Source organism: Mastigoproctus giganteus, chromosome 6 (genome assembly GCF_048544385.1).
Source record: "Mastigoproctus giganteus isolate SK-2022 chromosome 6, ASM4854438v1, whole genome shotgun sequence".
Classification (NCBI taxonomy): domain Eukaryota; kingdom Metazoa; phylum Arthropoda; class Arachnida; order Uropygi; family Thelyphonidae; genus Mastigoproctus; species Mastigoproctus giganteus.
Window position 1 is genome coordinate 135,541,358 of NC_143580.1, and position 20,929 is coordinate 135,562,286.

General features: G+C 38.9%; 1 protein-coding gene across 1 annotated transcript in view; it reads left to right on the plus strand.

The window, feature by feature from the left end:
• The window catches only part of LOC150084597 (uncharacterized), a 324,615-nt gene that overhangs the window by 98,370 nt on the left and 205,316 nt on the right, over positions 1-20,929 (plus strand). The window contains exon 5 of the mRNA XM_090376299.1: positions 12,351-12,488. Within this exon, the coding sequence (XP_090232425.1) occupies positions 12,351-12,488 (138 nt within the window). The remainder of the gene's footprint in view (positions 1-12,350; positions 12,489-20,929) is intronic.

The window sequence follows — 20,929 nt, forward strand, 5'->3', positions numbered from 1 at the left end:
ATATGTTAATTTCTGTTTAAATGGGTTCAAAGTATTTGAACAAGATAAGTGTTTACTGTCTTAATGTTGTATACAGAATTTTTGAAATTCTCTCATTTGAAATGGTAAGAATCTTAGTTTCTTAACGTTGTGGTGGTTGTTTGTGAATTGAAAATTGACATATTAATTCATTTAATACGAGAAATATAACAATTGTACTGCAAAAATTTCAATCATTTTCTTTCACAAAGTAACAAATATTGCCAAGTTTTGTTTTTGCCATCATAATAGTCATGCAGTCATCAGAGAGAGCGAGAGAATCCATATTTTGCGATATTATTTGCTGTTTAATATTTGTAATCTGTGAAGAAAAGAGCGATATTTCTCTCTTTTGGTTCCATCGCTTATTCACTAAACTTTTTAATTTAGCGTGAACTGCTTTTTCAAATTACAGCTACCTAAATAAGTCTTACAACACTTGTGTGATCTGTTTATCAGTTGACTTTACTTTAGAATAGTTGTGAGAGAGAGAGAGAGAGAGAGATGCCCATTGCAGAGATGCCCACAGATCACCCTTATAGCCATAAGAACTGGGATTTAAGTTTCTGTAAAGAGAACAGATTAATCATGGAAGCTGCTTGAAAGGAGATTACTTACAATGGTACACACACTGATATAAATGAAGCATCACAAAAAAGTATGTGTGTGTGTACATGTATTCATTGTACTCTAGTAAATAATTCTGAGATGTGGGGAAGGGAGACATAAAGGCTGTTAAAGGTGAAAATAGGTGATAAAAAATACTTCCCTACTCTCAAGTAATCTAATAGCTTGAAAAAAAATAAGAATTAAGCAGCAAAACTATATGTGGGGGTGAAAAGGAAATACAATTAAACCAAAATCTAGTTTTTTCTCTGGTAAGCTGGATTTGTGGTACCCATTCTATTCTGCAGATTTTAATTTCCAGTACAACACATATATTATGGCTCATGGATGGTACCCTCCCTCAATTTAGAAAGCAATAAATGAATTAAAAGTTTATTAAAAACTAATATAATTAAGGATTTATTTTCAAAGAAAATAAATTACACATTTTCAGCTTGTAACTCAGGTTTCTGATAGAGTATAGAAATGTGAGCCGAAACACAGCGCTCCCTTGTGTTTAGTAAATTAGTAGAGGCTGCCTCTCTCACAATTGCAGAGAACAATGAGAGACAGGTACAGAGGCAATAAGTCATGAATGTCAAAACAGGTTGATGCATTAAAACTTTACTATGCAGTTTTTTTATATATACAGTAAAAAAGAAAAAATAAATGCATTAGTGCAAGTTTACACATTATACTGTCAAGGTGATTTGTATGTTAATACAATTCAATGAGGTGTTACAACTTCAAATATGTAATGCACTCAATAGCAGAAGCTGTACAACTTCAAATTTGTTTAACTGCAGACTTAATTTGGCAGCCAGTTGATTTTCTGTGGGGAAGTCCTAAGACCAAAGCATGTTTCCTTATGGCACTGGAAGTCTGCTAACTTCAAACATAATTTGTAGATAAGCAAGTTGGCCAGCTGGGTTATCAGAAATGTTAATTTAAATATTGTTTAACTTAAATATAACCATATTTAGATAACAATGAATAACACTATTCAGAGAACAAGTTTTTTGACACAAATTGAAACAAATCGATTTTGCAAAAAACACGCACAGACACAGTTTTCATTACTTCTCAATATCAATGAAAATAAAGAAATAATATTTTTCAAATCAGTTCTGTTATTTATTTTAATGTGGGGAGTTAACCATCTTATATTTCTTGAAGCAATTGACGTCTAAAATACATAACCTGATGTTGACTAATGTTTAAGAATATTTTGTCAGCAAAATTTAATTTATAGTACAGGTATACATGTTTAAAAAAAGTCCTGCTTTTTTCCAGGAAATCTGTTTTCCTCTAGTCTACAGATACCTAATCTGCACCTTTTTGAAAGTTCAAATTTGGCAGCTATGAATCCAATGAAGTGTTACAACTACAAATATTTAATACACTAATACCAGAAGCTGTATGAATCAATTTAATAAATTGCAGACTTTGTTTGGCAGACAACAAATTGCTTGTGAATTCCCAAGACCAAAGCATGTTTCCATATAGCAATCAAATGTCTGCTGGCTTCAAACAGAATTCTATGAATTCTGTTTGAAGTTTTTATGTAAGTTGCCCAGCTGCGTTATTGGAACGATTAAGTTAAATATTATTTAACTTAAACTTAAATATAATTGTATTTCAAGAACCAGTTCATCATCCAATAACACTGTTTGGAGAACAAGTTTTTTTTAACCTAATTGAAACAAATCGATTTCTCTCTCTCTCTCTCTCTCTCTCTCTCTCTCACACACACACACACACACACACACACACACACACACACACACACACACACACACACACACACACACACACACACACACACACACACACACACGTGCAGTGTGAGAACCTACCAGATGCTATCATGAAAAAAGAAAGAACTGGTGTATGGTGGCCTTGATCAATGAACTGACAAGAGCAGCACAAAGTATAACCAAATCAAATTATCCATAGTCATTCTTAGCATTTTAATAATTTTTCATAGAAGTGCCAAGTATCAGAGAATATTCAACCAGGTGAGGGAAAAAAAAAACTGAATTCAGATCTTAATTGTGTGATAGGGAGAAAGGGGGAGACAATATGTAGTTAGCCATTAACTATGATTTAAAGAAAATTAAAATGTTTAAGAGAAGTTACAGTATGAAAGAAATCAAACTAGAAATTGTAGGGTTAAAAGAGGATTGCATTATGAAGTTACATTAATGAATTTTAATATAATATTGCATTCTGATAATTAAGATAAGAATTTAATTTTAAGTAATTTATCTTAACTTAATCATTACATAATTAATTTCAGTTTTTGATTATTATTTTCATAATATTCGATTTGGGCTTATAAAAGCTCAAATCGAATCAAACAACTGAGGTCAATAGGTGTGATCTCTGATTTCCAGAGCTATTTTTGTGCTGCTATCTATTTTAACTGTGTCTGCAGTTAGTTGAAAACACAGATAGGAGATGGAAGCACATACTAGAAAAGTTTAAAGGCAATTTGTACAATAAATGAACATTGTTTGAAGTGACCTTCAAAATGTAGAACTACATAATATACTATCCGGAGCTGACACGTAAATGTATATGTATGTGTGTCAAAGGTTGAATTATCAGTATCCACTGTAACTGCTACTGTATGATTTTTTTAACTATAACCACCTTGCACTTATAAACATCATACTATAATCATAATGTCAAAAATTATTCTGTATTCAGTACAACCACATATACTGTGATCACTGCCACTAGGTGGTAGTGATCACAGTGTATTGATGTGGGATTTACTTAAAGATATAATTAAAATCAGGGGTAAAGGGAAGGGTTTTTGCTTCTGTAAAGATGACTTTTTCTTTCTTTTCTTTTTTTTTTTTTTTTATGTAAACCCCAAACACAAGAGGTATTAGAACCTATAGTACTTAGTATTGTGCTTGGGTTGGAGGTTGAGAAGACGAATGAAGATATTTGTTGACATTGGACTTGAACTTCTGTAGACTGTAATTTTCAGAAAATACTTATGAAGGAAGGTTGTTCCAGAAAATGGCAGTTGAATGAATAAACAAGGAAGATGTAAAGTTGGTTCTGTGAGTTTGAAGTTGGACAGTAAATGGATGTTGGCTGGTGGCGACACATGTTCGGACTGTTTTGAAAGAGAGAGCGAGAATTATAGAAGCCAATTCAGAAGAACAGTGCCAATGGAAGTATCTGTAAAAGAGGCATGCAGCAGATACAGTACGTCTATGAGACAGCGAGTGGAGAGACTCTGTTAGAGATGAATCATTAATTAACCTAACTGCTCTCTTCTGAATGGAATCAAGAAGCCTGAGAGAGGTTTTGGGGGCACCACCCCAGATGTGGGAACAATATTCCATGGCAGGGCGGATTTACGATTTATACAGAGTGAGCAGCTGTTTGGAAGAAAAGTAACACTGAGAGTAAAAGAGAAAACCAAGTATTTTAGATGCAGAGGAAGCAATATTCGTAATGTGCTTGTGCCAAGAGAGATTAGAAGTCAGGGTAATCCCCAAAAAAAGATATATCATTTTGCCTAGAAATGGGAGTGTCACTAAAGATAAGCATAGTAGCAGAAGAATCCTTTTTGGGAGATATAAGACAAGACTGAGGTTTAGAAGGGTTGAAATCAATTAAGTTGTCTTTGCCCCACTGGAGAATTACCTGAAGATCGGCATTTAAGGAATTGGTAGCAGATTTTCGAGAAGTTGAAGCTGATTGAGCAGGGCAAGGTTTCTCAAAATGGAAAGTAGAATGCAATGTGCTATCATCGGGAAAACTATGGATAGGATTTCCAGGCAATGGAAGAAGGTCATTAATATACAAGAGGAAAAGAGCGGGGAAAAGAACTGAACCTTGGGGAACACCGGCATTAGTGGAGAAGTTAGAAGACAGAGAGCCATCTACCATCACCCTCAGTGAGCAATCAGAGAGAAAACTGGATAACCAATTACTAAAAACAGTTGGCAAACCATAACATGGAAGCTTGTTTAGAAGACCTTTAAGCCAAACACAATCAAAAGCCTTTGAGATGTCAAGAGCAACTACTTGTGTTTCACCAAACCTTTCATTTGAATTAGTTCATAAATAGGTAACATAAGCCAGAATATCACCAGTGGATCGACACTGATGGAATCCATACTGGCGATTGTTGATCAGATGGAAAGTTTCTAGGAAATAGTAGTAGTGGTAGTAGTAGTAGTGGCATCTGATGCAAGAAAGCAAGTGTATGAGCTTATGCAGCATCAGCCAAAAAAAAAAAAATCACACCATTCCCTCCAAATGCCTGTCCAGTTCCTCCTTAAATTTATTCAACCTATCAACTTCCACAACGACAGATGGAAGTTTGTTCCAGCAATTAACCACCCGCTGGCTAAAGGCAAATTTCCGCTCATCTATTCTACATCTGTCCTTTCTTAAGGACAGATGTAGAATAGTGGAAGGATCCCATCAGAATTCAGCGTGCTGAACCCATTCATGGCCTTATACACCTCAATCAGATCACCGCGCAGGTGCCTAGTCTCCAGCCTCTGCAATTTGCAGAACTTAAGCCTCTCTTGATAAGAGGATCCCTTCACCAATCTTGTTGTCCTTTCTCTGTACACCTCAAGTAAATCTACATCCTTCCAAAAATGAGGCCTCCAGACCTGTACGCAGTACTCAAGGCGTGGCGTGACCATTGCCTTATACAGAGGGATAATCACCTCCTTTTCCTTGCTAGCAAAATTCCTATATATCATTGACAAAACCCCATGACCTGCCCTGGCAGCCTGTCTGCATTGCTCAGAAAACTTCATATCTGCCTGCACAATTACTCCCATGTCTTTTTCATTTTCTACCACCTTAAGTGTAGTACCACACAATTGGTACATTTCTCTGGGGTTACTTCTACCCATATGCAGTACTTTGCGTTTGTCAAGGTTAAACTTCAGTTGCCACTTCTTAGCCCATCTGCTCAAATTATCCAGATCCTCTTGCAGTAGCACACTGCCATTACTGTCATTAACAATCCTGCCAACCTTTGTATCATCTGCAAACTTCGACATTAAGCCTGATATACCTTCATCAATATCATTGATAAATATACAAAACAACAGTGGACCTAACACCGAATCCTGTGGGACCCCACTAATAACATTAGTCCAAGAAGAGCAGCACCCATTGATTACCACCCTCTGTCTTCTCCCACTTAACCATCCTTTTATCCATTGTAGCAACTTACCTTTAATACCATTCTGCTCCAATTTGTACAATAGTCTTCCATGCGCAACAGTGTCAAAAGTCTCCAAAAGCTTTCCTGAAATCCAAATTTTTATGATATCAAAATTATTTTTTGCATCCAGTTCCTTTGTAACCACATCATAATATCCTATCAAATTTGTCAGACAAGACTTTCCTTTAACAAACCCATGCTGTGTCTGAATTATTGCTGCGGTCTTGTCTAGATGATCCTGCAATGCATCTTTAACCATTGACTCCATTATTTTACCCGGAACAGAAGTTAAACTAACTGGTCTGTAATTACTCGTGTCACCCTTCGATCCCCCTTTGTGAATTGGGGATACATTTGCACATCTCCAGTCCTTGGGAACCTCCCCTGAGTCCAAGGATGCTCTCATAATTATGGCTAAGGGTTTGCTTAGTTGCTTTGCCGCCTCCTTTAATATAACTGGATAGATCCCATCCACCCCAGGTGCTTTTCTTACGTTTAACTTCAACAATTTTTCTTCCACTTTGCTCTCAGTTATTACAAAATCATTAAGTATCCTGCTACAATTTGATAACCTTCTGTCATTTTCAAACGTTAATAATTCCTCACGTGTGAATGTAGATGCAAAATACTCATTCAGTTCGTTTGCTATCTGAGCAGGATCATCAACAGCCGAACTATCGATGTCAAGTGGACCAATCTGATTCATCCCCTTCCTTTTAGAGTTTATATAACTAAAGAAATCGTTGCTGTTTTTCTTAGCATCTTTTGCCAAGGATTTCTCGTAATCTGCCTTCGCCTGCCGAACCTCCTTTGTGACCTGATTACAGATTAACTTATATCTGCCATAGGCTTCTGAGTCGCTTGATAATTTATATGCATCCCATGCATTTTTCTTCTCTGTTACGAGTCTCATTAGTTCATTTGACAACCATTTAGGCCTAAACCTTGAACAATATTTCTTAATAGGTATGAAACTTTTAGTAGCTTCCACGATTAATTCCTTGAATGCTTCCCACTTAGAATTTACTGTTGGTAACATCGTCAGTTGATCCCCCTGTACAGAATTTAAAAACTGTCGGAGACCACTGTACTCGCTTTTACGGAAGCAAAAACCCTTTCCTTTACCCCTGATGGTAATTAAATCTTTAAGTAAATCCCACGTCAGTACACTGTGATCACTGCCACCTAGTGGTTCTTTTATCTGCAAATTCCTAATACATGAATGATCACTGCTGATAACCAGATCAAGAGTATTACTTTCTCTGGTTGCCTCTCGAACATGCTGCTGTAAAAAACAATCATCCAATAAATCCACAAAAGTCTGACTAATGTGTGAGTGACCAACCCACAAGTTCCAGTCAATATCTGGGAAGTTAAAATCCCCCATTATAAGACATTCCGATTTACTAGCCCACTCTATTTCTCTGTACAACTGTTCATTGTACTCATTCAAGTCATTAGGCCTATAACACACTCCTACTCTTATTTTTGCTTTTGCAGTGCTTATGTCACACCAAACTGACTCAACAGTGCACTGTTCATCTATATCAACTGGATGCACTTCTTTTGATTTTATGTTTTTCTTAATTAACAGCATAACACCTCCTCCCTTTCTATCCTGTCTATCCTTTCTGTACACATTGTACTTCCCAAATTCCAGTTCGGCATTCCTTATATCTGTGTGACACCACGTCTCTGATATCCCAACAATATCTGCCTTTGATGTCTTGACCAGCACTTCAAATTCATCAAATTTATTTACTATACTTCTAGCATTGGTATACATGCAAGTATACATTCACCTATTCTTATTTTTAGTTACTCTAACACATCCCATATACCCACCTGTTTCACGATGACTGCCATCCGTCCCTGAAACCCCCAACGCCCCTCGCTCCAGGTCGCTACTTATTCTAATAGAAGTTGTGCAAGAATCACCTTCACCTCTGCCTGCGGCTACTGTTAAACTATTAGTCCTTGTATCCCCCCCAAGCTATTAGTTTTCCGACCCACCTAACACTGCCTCGATGGCGCCTCTGTAGCCAGGTGGGAAGGAGCAGCAGTGCATAGCACACGCTTCTTGATTAGACCGGGGTTCGAGCCCGTCACCACCAAATACGGAGAATGCGGAAAGGTCAGGGAATGACCACCGCATATCCCGGAGCAATATGGCCTTAGTTGCTAATGCTCCTAAAAAAAAAACCAAATAACAATAACTGCCTCGATAGCATCAGCAAATATTCTTGCACCCTTTCTATTTAATTGTATCCCATCCCTGTAGAAGCAGTCTCTCCTGTTAACAAGTACAGTCCTGGCTGAAAAAAATTCTATCCCTTGAGCCTTGCACAATCTTTCCAGGGCCGAATTGATCGACAAGACTCTCATCATATACTCCCTCCTATCTTGTCTGGGCAGAATTGCAGACACTTTCAAATTCAACCCTAATTCACGGCTTTTTTTCATCAGTGACCTGTACTTGTTAAATAATTCTGCCGGTCTTCTACTCTTAATTTCATTAGTGCCAATGTGTACAACTATATCACCTTTTGTGCCCCTAAAAGATGATATCTGCTCTACAACGTCATCAACCTTTGCCCCTGGCAGACATACCCTGGTCCTGTTCCACCTATCCTTTTTACAAAGAATGTTTCCCGTTTCCCTGACAATAGAGTCACCAACAACTACTAGTTCCTTTGGGACCAGCGCATTCTGCCTTGGGGGCTGCCGCTGTGTTGGGTGATGACCAAGTGCAAGCTCTGGCGTTGATGTGGGCAGCTGAGAGCCTGATGGGCCCCTGAATTTAGATCTTTCGAGGGCATCCACCCTGTCCTTCAAACTCTCATATAGGCCCATAACAACGCTGAGTTGTCGCCTGATATCCTTACACTCCTTACATCGTGAACACACAAAGACATCCCCCATGGCAATATCATGTTCCGTTCCAGATAGTCGGCAAACATTTCACAAGTTGCAAATTTTTTTAGGCTGTGATGCGTTGGAGAATCGCCCCCCTCAGTTCTCCTCCGAGTAGTCACAGCACTCCTGCCACTTTGTGCCCGTTGCTTTGCTGCTCTAGTTTGGGGCATGATATTTTAAATTAATAAGATCAATAAATTTAAGAGTTGGCGGTTAATTGATTTCTCCATTACTTTAGGTGCCTCCGTAGCCAGGTGGGAAGGAGCAGCAGTGCGTAGCACACGCTTCTTGCTAGACCGGAGTTCGAGCCCATCACCACAAAATATGGAGGATGCGGAAAGGTCAGGGAATGACCACCGCACATATCCCCAGAGCAATATGGCCTTAGTTGCTAATGCTCCTAAAAACCAAATAACTAACTAATTCCATTACTTTAGAAAGAGTAGAAGTAATTGCAGTGGGATGATAATTGGATGGGAGAGATTTGTCACCCTTTTTAGGAACTGGCTGGATATGAGCAAATTTCCAAGCAGGAGGAAAAACACCTTTAGAATAAGAAAGTGAAAACAGGCAGCAAAGAATAGGAGTAAGTTCAGGAGCACAGGTTTTGAGAACAAGTGGAGAAATACCATCGGGACCTAGAGCTTTCTTAGCCTCAAGATTCGTGAAAATCCTTCTGACTTCCTTTTGATGGAAGACCACAGGAGGCATTGAATGGAGCCTGTTGGGAATGGTGGGAGGTGTTTTACCAAGATCATTAATACATGAGTTGGAAGAAAAATGGGATGCTAACATGTCAGTTTTATCCTTGGCTGAAGTGACAACAGAAACATCTGGTTTGGACAGAGGTGGAAGCAGAGATGGGCAAAAGTTGCGGCCAATAGCTTTGGCAAGAAACCAGAATGCTCGGCTACCATTAGGGCAAGAAGCAAGTTTTCTACTCTTAGTCTGTTCAAACTCTAGTTTGGACTGATTAATAACTGCTTTAGAATTGTTGTGAGCTTTGGTGTAGGCAGAAAATGAAACTGAAGAATTAGAAACAAGCCAATTACGATATGCAACATTCTTCTCTTGAACTGCCTTAGCAGATTTATTGGAAAACCAAGGTTTAGATAAAGGACGAGATTTTAAAGTGGAGTGTGGGATAAAGGATTCCATTTCTACAAGAATAATTTCACTGACACGATCTGAGCAAACATTGGCATCAGAAGTTTTGAAACAGCAATCCGAAAGAAATCTCACAGGTCATCCCATTTTGCATTCTTGTAATGCCAAACAACATGAGGTTGGGAATAGCCATGAGATAAAGGCTCCATTGGAGAAGAGACAATCACCAAGTTGTGATCTGAAGTGCCTAAAGGACCTCTCACTTCAACCGTGTACTTAGAAGGGTTGTTTGTGAGAAAAAGATCAAGCGTGTTGGCTGTATGATTAGGATTCTTGTAGGTAAATGAACAATCTGTGCAAGGTATTCTTGTAGGTAAATGAACAATCTGTGCAAGGTCATTAGTAATTGCAAAAGCCTCAGCATCTCGACCAGCTGGGTCGGTGTGACTAGAAAACGGAAGCCAGCTGGAGTTGTAAACATTAAAATCACCAAGGAAAATTACCCCACTGTTAGGAAAGTTGGACTGTAGAAAGTCAAGTTGCAAAGAGAGGAAGTCAAAGAGCTCCAAGTGCTTAGTGGAGTTGAAAGAGTGGTAGAGACAACAGATGAATTTGACACAATGAGGTAGAGAGATTTTAAGCCAGAGAAGATCAAAGAGAGGAGATTCCAAATTGCGAAGTCTCTGACAGGGAATATCAACGGACATATGCAAAGTACCACCTTTGAGGCGAAAGGAATCATACAGCGAATAATTTGGGCATCTGAGATGAGCAGTAGTTGAATCAACTGATAACTGAAATTCTGTCAGAAAAAGTACATGGGGTTTGGCAGACTGCAAGTGGAAATAGACATCGTTGAGTTTAGAATTGAGACCACGTATATTTGTGAAATGAATTAAGAAGTGCTTGGGAGGTTTAGATCTTTTCGCAGATAAGCTTGCTCTATTAGTTTGACAATTCATAGTGGTCTCAGAGATTTTTTAAATTCTGTACAGTGGGACCAACTGATAATGTTACTAACAGCAAATTCTAAGTGGGAAGCATTCAAGGAAGTAATCGTGGAAGCTACTAGGCTTTTCATGCCAATTAAGAAATATTGTTCAAGGTCTAGGCTTAAATGGATGTCAGATGACCTAATGAGACTTGTGGCAGAGAAGAAAAATGCATGGGATGCATATAAATTATCAGGCGACACAGAAGGCTATGGCAGATATAAGCTAGTCTGCAATCAAGTCACAAAGGAGATTAGGCAAGCAAAGGCAGATTACGAGAAACCTTTGAAAAGGATGGTAAGAAAAACAGCAAGGTAAACTCTAGAAGGAAGAGGATGGATGAATCAGATTGATCCGCTTGATATCGATGGGTTGACTGTTAATGATACTGCTCAGATAGCTGATAATCTGAAATTAGTATTTTGCATCTACATTCACACATCAGGAGTTAAGGGAGGAAAATGCCAGAAGTTTATCAAACTGTAACAGGGTGCTTAATTCTTCTTCTTCAAGAGGAGTGTTTCCATTTGCAATTGGTTTCCTCAGCCTACAGGCGCCTCCGTAGCCAGGTGGGAAGGAGCAGCAGTGCGTAACACACACTTCTTGATTAGACCGGGGTTCGAGCCCGTCACCACCAAATACGGAGGATGAGGAAAGGTCAGAGAATGACCATCGCATTTCCCGGAGCAATATGGCCTTAGTTGCTAATGCTCCTAAAAACCAAATAACTAACTAACTAACTAACATTCATCTTTGAAATGTACATTCAGATATTTTATCACTTGATAAAGAGTTTTCATTCTGTACATCAGCAGTCATTTGAGGCTCTTTCCTCAACAGAAAGTAAAATTTTTTAGAACATTGTTAAGGAAGTGGCATTCAAAAAAATTATAGAAATTGCATGCTATTATCAACAGATAAAAATAAACCTTTGTTCGTGTGCAGCCAATGTATCACCCACCCTAAAAAAAAAAAAAAAAAAAAAAATCTAAACATTCTGATTGCAAAATAAAGTTTTTCTTTTTGATATTCAGTTATTTTTAACAGATTCAGTCCTGAAATTTGTTGATCCTATCTTGTATTAGGATTACAAGCTGTAGTGCAGGTGTTATTTTCATTAATTTGATAAAAGACATCTAGTAATAAAGTTAAACAGATAATTTTTGTAAATTATAGTAATGCTAGATGTAACTGAATCTTTTCTGAGCATGTTTGAATCATATAGATGTCAGTTTTCTAAAGTATGCCTGTATATGAAGAGGTGTGAGAAATTCTTTTACTGTAAAGCATATTTATTAAATTGTTTAATATTGTTTTGTCCCTTTCTATTGTAGATTTGAGAGAAATGGGGACTTGTATAATCTGTTCTCCTTCCTTGTAAATAGGTGATTACATACAAAAAAAAAAAAAAAAATCAAAATTAGATGTTTTCTCTTTACATATATGTAAAAACAACAGAATTCTTATTAATTTTTTTGATAATTTATTTACAGGGAATGAAATAAAGATAACATACTCTCTTAAGCCAGCAAAAAGTTTTACAAATGGAGTTGTGTGTCCCAAGAAGGATGAAGATTTGTGGAAGAATTCTTGGAAAAGTCAAGAACTGCAGGAGGGATATAAAAACTTTGGTAGTGTATTAAATCAGCTTATGCATTTATAGGAAGAAATATTTCATTTGTTATTAACAGGCCACATTTGTTGACATAGGTGTTAACAGTGTCATAATGTCTCGGACAGTACTATGCTAAGGGTATTATATTTTTAATACTTGATACAGAGTCAAAACTTCATTTCACACTCCAAAATGAACCCTGAAATCAGTCACTGTTATGAAGCCAGAGAAAGTGTGGCCTCTAACTTCACACTCATTTTCATAATTCTCTTACATGTGATCCTTCAGCCAATTGAAATAGTATTATTAGCAAAATGTTGCAAGAAAGCAGAGTTTATACAGCATCAACCAAAAAATAAATAATTCCTAATTTCTAAAAAAAAATCCCATATTCATTGCTGGTAATTTATCCCAATTACTCTCTGTCAGAATGCAAATTTCTACTCATGTGTTCTGCATATATTCTTTTTCAGTTTAAATTTATGTTCCCTTGTGTGTGTCGTAAGAAAAAGAGTAATGATGACATCAGCATTTAGTTAACTCTTTTAAAGCCTTATGCACCTCAGTTAGGTCATCACGCAGAGACTCAATTTTCAGGTGCAGAAATTTACAAAAGCCTCAGCCTTTCGTGATAAGAATATCCATTTAGGACCCGATCTAATTATGTTTCTTTTCTCTTCACCCTTTTTCTTTTTCAGCTGATTCAGCAGCTCTAGCGGCCTGTCTGCATACCTTTTAAGCTGTCAGCCTCAACCATCCATGGAGGCAACTTATTTCAATTCTTCAAATTGGGTTAATGTAATTAGCCCAATCTGAAGAATGACTGTAAATCACAACCCTCCGCCACCCACCTTGCAACTATTCTGCAAACCATAAAGGATTTTCTGTAACATGTTCCAGCGTATACAACTTCTCATGTGGGATTCAGTCAAATGCTTAGTAAACAGCGAAATTATTTCCTAAATCCAGCTCATGAGTAATTTTGTAAAAACAAAAAGCTCCACTTATATTAAAGGAGGCAGCAAAGGAAGTAAGCAAACCCTTAGCCATAATTATGAGAGCTTCTCTGGACTCATGGGAGGTACCCATAGACTGTAGATGTACAAATGCGACCTCATTTCACAATGGAGGATCAAAGGCTGACACAAGTAATTATAGACCTGTGAGTTTAACTTCTATTCCAGGAAAATTAATGGAGGCACTGATTAAAGAAGCACTGCAGGATCATCTAGACAAGACTTCAGTTATAGCTCGGACATAGCATGGTTTTGTTAAGGGAAAGTCTTGTATACTTGCATGTATACCAATGCTAGAAGTATAGTAAATAAATTTGATGAATTTGAAGTGTTGGTCAAGACATCAAAGGCAGATATTGTTGGGATATCAGAGACGTGGTGTCACACAGATATAAGAAATGCCGAACTGGAATTTGGGGAGTACAATGTGTACAGAGAGGATAGACAGGATAGAAAGGGAGGAGGTGTTATGCTGTTAATTAAGAAAAACATAAAATCAAAAGAAGTGCATCCAGTTGATATAGATGAACAGTGCACTGTTGAGTCAGTTTGGTGTGACATAAGCACTGCGAAAGCAAAAATAAGAGTAGGTGTGTGTTATAGGCCTAATGACTCGAATGAGTACAATGAACAATTGTACAGAGAAATAGAGTGGGCTAGTAAATCGGAATGTCTTATAATGGGGGATTTTAACTTCCCAGATATTGACTGGAACTTGTGGATTGGCACTCACACACTAGTCAGACTTTTGTGGATTTATTGGATGATTGTTTTCTGCAGCAGCATGTTCGAGAGGCAACCAGAGAAAGTAATACTCTTGATCTGGTTATCAGCAGTGATCATTCATGTATTAGGAATTTGCAGATAAAAGAACTACTAGGTGGCAGTGATCACAGTGTACTGACGTGGGATTTACTTAAAGATTTAATTACCATCAGGGGTAAAGGAAAGGATTTTTGCTTCCGTAAAGGCGAGTACAGTGGTCTCCAACAGTTTTTAAATTCTGTACAGTGGGATCAACTGACGATGTTACCAACAGTAAATTCTAAGTGGGAAGCATTCAAGGAATTAACCGTGGATGCTACTAAAAGTTTCATACCTATTAAGTAATATTGTTCAAGGGTTAGGCCTAAATGGTTGTCAAATGAGACTCGTAACAGAGAAGAAAAATGCATGGGATGCATATAAATTATCAAGTGACTCAGAAGCCTATGGCAGATATAAGTTAATCTGTAATCAGGTCACAAAGGAGGTTCGTCAGGCGAAGGCAGATTACGAGAAATCCTTGGCAAAAGATGCTAAGAAAAACAGCAAGGATTTCTTTAGTTATATAAACTCTAAAAGGAAGGGGATGAATCTGATTGGTCCACTTGACATCGATGGTTCGACTGTTGATGATCCTGCTCAGATAGCAAACAAACTGAATGAGTATTTTGCATCTACATTAACACGTGAGGAATTATTAAGGTTTGAAAATGGCAGAAGGTTATCAAATTGTAGCAGGATACTTAATGATTTTGTAATAACTGAGAGCAAAGTGGAAGAGAAATTGTTGAAGTTAAACGTAAGAAAAGCACCTGGGGTGGATGGGATCTATCCAGTTATATTAAAGGAGGCGGCAAAGCAACTAAGCAAACCCTTAGCCATAATTATGAGAGCATCCTTGGATTCAGCGGAGGTTCTCACGGACTGGAGATGTGCAAATGTATCCCCAATTCACAAAGGGGGATCGAAGGGTGACACGAGTAATTACAGACCAGTTAGTTTAACTTCTGTTCCGGGTAAAATAATGGAGTCGCTGGTTAAAGATGCATTGCAGGATCATCTAGACAAGACTGCAGCAATAATTCAGACACAGCATGGGTTTGTTAAGGGAAAGTCTTGTCTGACAAATTTGATAGGATATTATGATGTGGTTACAAAGGAACTGGATGCAAAAAATAATTTTGATATCATATATTTGGATTTCAGGAAAGCTTTTGACACTGTTGCGCATGGAAGACTATTGTACAAATTGGAGCAGAATGGTATTAAGGGTAAGTTGCTACAATGGATAAAAGGATGGTTAAGTGCGAGAAGACAGAGGGTGGTAATCAATGGGTGCTGCTCTTCTTGGACTAATGTTATTAGTGGAGTCCCACAGGGTTTGGTGTTGGGTCCACTGTTGTTTTTTATATTTATCAATGATATTGATGAAGGTATATCAGGCTTAGTGTCGAAGTTTGCAGATGATACAAAGGTTGGCAGGGTTGTTAATGACAGTAATGGCAGTGTGCTACTGCAACAGGATCTAGATAATTTGGGCAGATGGGCTAAGAAGTGGCAACTGAAGTTTAACCTTGACAAATGCAAAGTACTGCATATGGGTAGAAGTAACCCCAGAGAAACGTACCAACTGTGTGGTACTACACTTAAGGTGGTAGAAAATGAAAAAGACCTGGGAGTAATTGTGCAGTCAGATATGAAGTTTTCTGAGCAATGCAGACAGGCTGCCAGGGCAGGTCATGGGGTTTTGTCAATGATATATAGGAATTTTGCTAGCAGGGAAAAGGAGGTGATTATCCCTCTGTATAAGGCAATGGTCAGGCCACGCCTTGAGTACTGCGTACAGGTCTGGAGGCCTCATTTTAGGAAGGATGTAGATTTACTTGAGCGTGTACAGAGAAGGGCAACAAGATTGGTGAGGGGAATGAAGGGATCCTCTTATCAAGAGAGGCTTATGTTCTGCAAATTGCAGTGGCTGGAGACTAGGCACCTGCGCAGTGATCTGATTGAGGTGTATAAGGCCTTGAATGGGTTCAGCACGCTGAATTCAGATGGGATCCTTCCACTTGTTCAGATTATGAACCTAAGGGGACATAAATTCAAATTAAGAAAGGACAGATGTAGAATAGATGTGCTGAAATTTGCCTTTAGCCAGCAGGTGGTTAATTGCTGGAACAAACTTCCATCTGTCGTTGTGGAAGTTGATAGGTTGAATAAATTTAAGGAGGAACTGGACAGGCATTTGGAGGGAATGGTGTGATTTTTTTTTTTTTTTTTTTTGGCTGATGCTGCATAAGGTCATACACTTGCTTTCTTTCATCACATGCGACTGCTACTACTATGCTGCTGCAACAGGATCTGGAAAGGTTGAGCAGGTGGACTGAGAGGTGGCAAATGAAGTTTAATATTGACAAATGTAAAGTACTGCATATGGGAAACAGTAATTCCAGAGCAGCGTATCAACTCTGTGGTACTACACTGACAGTTGTGAGAATGAAAAGGACCTGGGGGTAATTGTGCAGGCAGATATGAAGTTTTCTGAGCAGTGCAGACGGGCTGCAAGAGTAGCTCATGGTGTCTTGTCAATAATATACAGGAATTTTTCTAGCAGGGATAAGGAGGTGGTTATTCCCTTGTATAAGGCAATGGTTAGGCCACACCTTGAGTACTTTACATATACAGGTCTGGAGGCCTCATTTCAAGGAGGAGGTAGAGCTGTTGGAACGAATACAGAGAAGGGCAACAAGATTAGTGAATGGAACAAAGGGTTGCTCTTACGAAGAAAGGCTTAAGTTTTGCAAATTACAGTGTCTGGAGACTAGGCACCGGTGAGGTGATCTGATAGAGGTGTATAAAGCCTTGAATGGTTTGAACATGGTCAGTGCCGATGGGATTCTTCTTCTTGGTCAGAATAATCACCTGAGAGGGCATAAATTCAAATTGTGGAAAGACAGATGTAGGATAGATGTGCGGAAATTTGCCTTTAGCCAGCAGGTAGTTGGTTGGTGGAACAGACTTCCATCCCTTGTTGTGGAAGTTGATAGCCTAAATAAATTTAAGGCTCAGCTGGACAGGTATTTCGAACGAATGGGGGGGGGGGAATGGGAGTGTTTTTTTTTTTTTTTTTTTGCCGATGCTTCAGAAGCTTGCTTTCTTGCATCATATGCCTATGCTAATGCTAAACAGTTTGGTTAAACACGATTTTCCCTGTACAAAACCATGTTGTGTTTGCTTCAGAATAACATTTCTGATTCTAGTGACAACCTCATAATTAACCTCAGTGGTTCAGTACACTGTCTTGCTGCCTCACTCAAAAATTAATGGGTATATGTCATCAACTCCAGGAGTATAAACTGCATAATTGAAGCTTTTCAGCTTCACCCATACAATTTATCCTCACCACGAAGGGGGTCTTCTTGAATATTGATGCAAAGTACTTATTCAGTTCATTTGCAACTTGAGTAGGGTTATCTATCTCATTATGCAGCCAAAATACTTAACCTCCCTTTTCACCCCATCTGGACATACACTATGCTGCCACTTTATTAGGTACACCTACCTAGTAGCATGTTGAGCCTCCTTTAGCCTTTAAAACAGCCTGAATTTGTCTAGGCATGGATTGAAGAAGATGCTGAAGACATTGGGCAGGAATGAAGTACCATGCACATGAGTGTGTCACGCAGTTCCTTGAGATTCGATGGAGGTGTAGGCCTGCAGCGAACAGCCCTTTCCAACTCATCCCAAAGATGTTCAATAGGATTGAGATCCACGGACTGAGCGGGCTTCATTGTCATTTTCCTGGAACCATTCCATAGTGATTCAGGCTTTGTGCACCAGGACGTTATCCTGCTAGAAGTAACCATCTGACTGAGGATAAACTGTCAACACAAACGGATGCACTTGGTCAGCAATGATGTTTAGGTACATTGTGACATTCAGACGTGAATCTGTGGGTATCAGTAGACCCAATGTGTGCCAAGAAAACATTCCCCACACCATAACACTGCTCCACCACCTTGCACAGTAGTCGTCAAACATGACGAGTCCATGGATTCACGTTGTTTTCACCAAATTCTGAGCCTTCCATCAACATGATGCACTAGGAACTTCGACTTGTCAGAACAAGCAACTGTTCTCCAATCCTCGATAGTCCAGTGCTGGTGTTGCTGTGCCTACAGGAGGTGTGCTCTCTTGTTCTTCAAACAAAGGTACGCGATGTGGCCGTCGGCTGTTGTAGCCCATTCGCGACAAAGTGCAACTAGTGATCCATTGCAATATTTTGTTCTCCACACCAAGGTTGTATTCTGACGTGATGTGCGACATTGTGGCTCGTCTGTTTGCTTGCACAATTCTAGCCATCCTCCTCTGACCTCTATCATCAACAAGCGATTTTATTCCACAGGAGTGCCATTGAGAGGATGTTTTCTGTTCGTTGCGCCATTCTTGATACACCCTTGAAATTGTGGTTCGTGAAAAGTTCAGGAGAACTGCTGTTTCAGAGATACTTTGTCCAGCATGTCTTGCACTTACTACCATGCCACATTCGAAGTCCGTTAGATCACTCCTTTTCTCCATTCTTGCTATGGTTTGTGTGCTTAACTGATACTAGAAAGGTTGTTCTGCTGCACCTATATCCACAACTATGGTCATGTGACTTGCAGTGTTGTGGGACAAACCGTTTGTGTGCACAGCAGGGGTGTACTTAATAAAGTGGCAGCACAGTGTATCTCTTTGAACCTTAGTGGGAAAACTTATACAGAAATAAACCCAATGAAAACAACAAACCTGCTGGTATCCGACTACAAGAGCTAACACAATACTGGACCATATATCGTGGAAATATATCTCAAGCTACAGATGCTGCACAAGCACAATGGGCAATGTACATTGAGTGGACAGAAATTGTGGGATACCTACCTAGTAATGGGTAGGCCCACCTTTTGTCCTGATAAGGGCAGTAACATGACGAGGCATTGAGTAAACTAGTTCACGAAAGCGTTCGACAGGTATTTCCCTCCATGCTTGCTGTACTACTGTTCATAATTCTGTCACATTCGAGGGTGGAGGATCCAAAGCTCGAACGGACCTTTCCACAGCATCTAAAAGATGTTCGACAGGGTTCATGTCTGGTGAATGGGGAGGCCATTCCATGGTGGTAAAATCTGCGGAATGCTCTTCGGACCATGTTCTAGTCACCACAGCTCTGTGAGGAGGTGCATTGTCCTGCTGGGACAATGGAGTCCCAGCAGGATAATGCGTCACTGGTTAAAGAAGCACTGCAAGATCATCTAGACAAGACTGCAGTTATCTTTCAAACAGAAATTAACTGTACTTGCTGTGTAAAGTGATCCCCACTGCCACTATGGAGAGGAAGAATCGTGGAGTCACCTAGGCTACGATTGCCCTTCCTATGACACTTCCAGGCTAAAATTCCTCACGGGAATCCAACGCAACCCCCGGAACCAAGAATTTCTCTTACTCCAAAGCGAGGATTCATATAAATGTCTGACAATATTCGCACAAGAAGTCTTTACCATAACAAAGCCAAGGTCGCTGAGCACAGAGCGATGCAATGACTGCAGCAATGCCACCAGGTAAAGATATATTAATGACCTGGTGGCATTCCACAAGGGTCCCCCTGCTGCCAAGCAGCCAGAGACAAAACAACAGAACAAAACACAACACTATATAAACCAGACATTACACTTTTTTCTGGCTTTTGCAGTTGTTCTGCATTCCATCACAGAGTACATACGGCTCAGATGTGGGAAACCACCGGTGTCACCCAACCCTAAATACTATGCCACTATGCAATTATAGTTCAGACATAGCATGGGTTTTTAAGGTGAAATCTGTCTGACCAATTTTATTGGATACTACCTTGTGGTCATAAAGGAAGTGGATACAAAAAATAATTTTGATATCATATACAGTCCATTCCGGTTATTCTGGACACATCGGGACTAGTGCATTTTGGCCTGATTAAGCGGCTGCCCCAATTATCCGAAGTTTCACGTAAATAGTTAAAAATACAATGTAACCACCCCCACTTTACAACTAGTTCACTGTACAATCAAATCACGTTACGACAAACTCACCATAATAAAGTACCGTTCACTATACGATGTGTAGTAAGCGCCCGTCATTGTGATCACGTTTGTGAATTGAATTTTAATTCTATCAAACAGTGATTCTAATTAGAGAAAATAGGAGAAATATTATCCACACGTTATAAAAGTAAAGAGATATTAAGCACAGATTTACTCTTTATTACCTTACCAATTAAAAAATTAAATGATACGTGAAAATCGGAAGAATATACGTGATACTCGGAATAAGTAATACGTACTGTAATATGTACATATGAACTAGTTGACATTTCTCTTCACTGACATTTGTGGGTGGGGGTTAAAATTTAAAACAGTAAAAAGATAAGCAATCAATAACAAAGAATACGGCACACACAAATTGCAAGTAACATGATACGCACAAGTGAGAACGGAGTAACGAGTTATAAAGCTTTAAAAATAGGAATGAAGAGAAGATCTGAAAATTAATTTTTTTATATGATTGAAGATTTCATGGAAGTGTAAACACATTTCACCATAATAACCCACAGAATTCCAGCTGTCGGTATTATCACAAATTCAGTAAGATCGAGTTTACTGTCCATTTA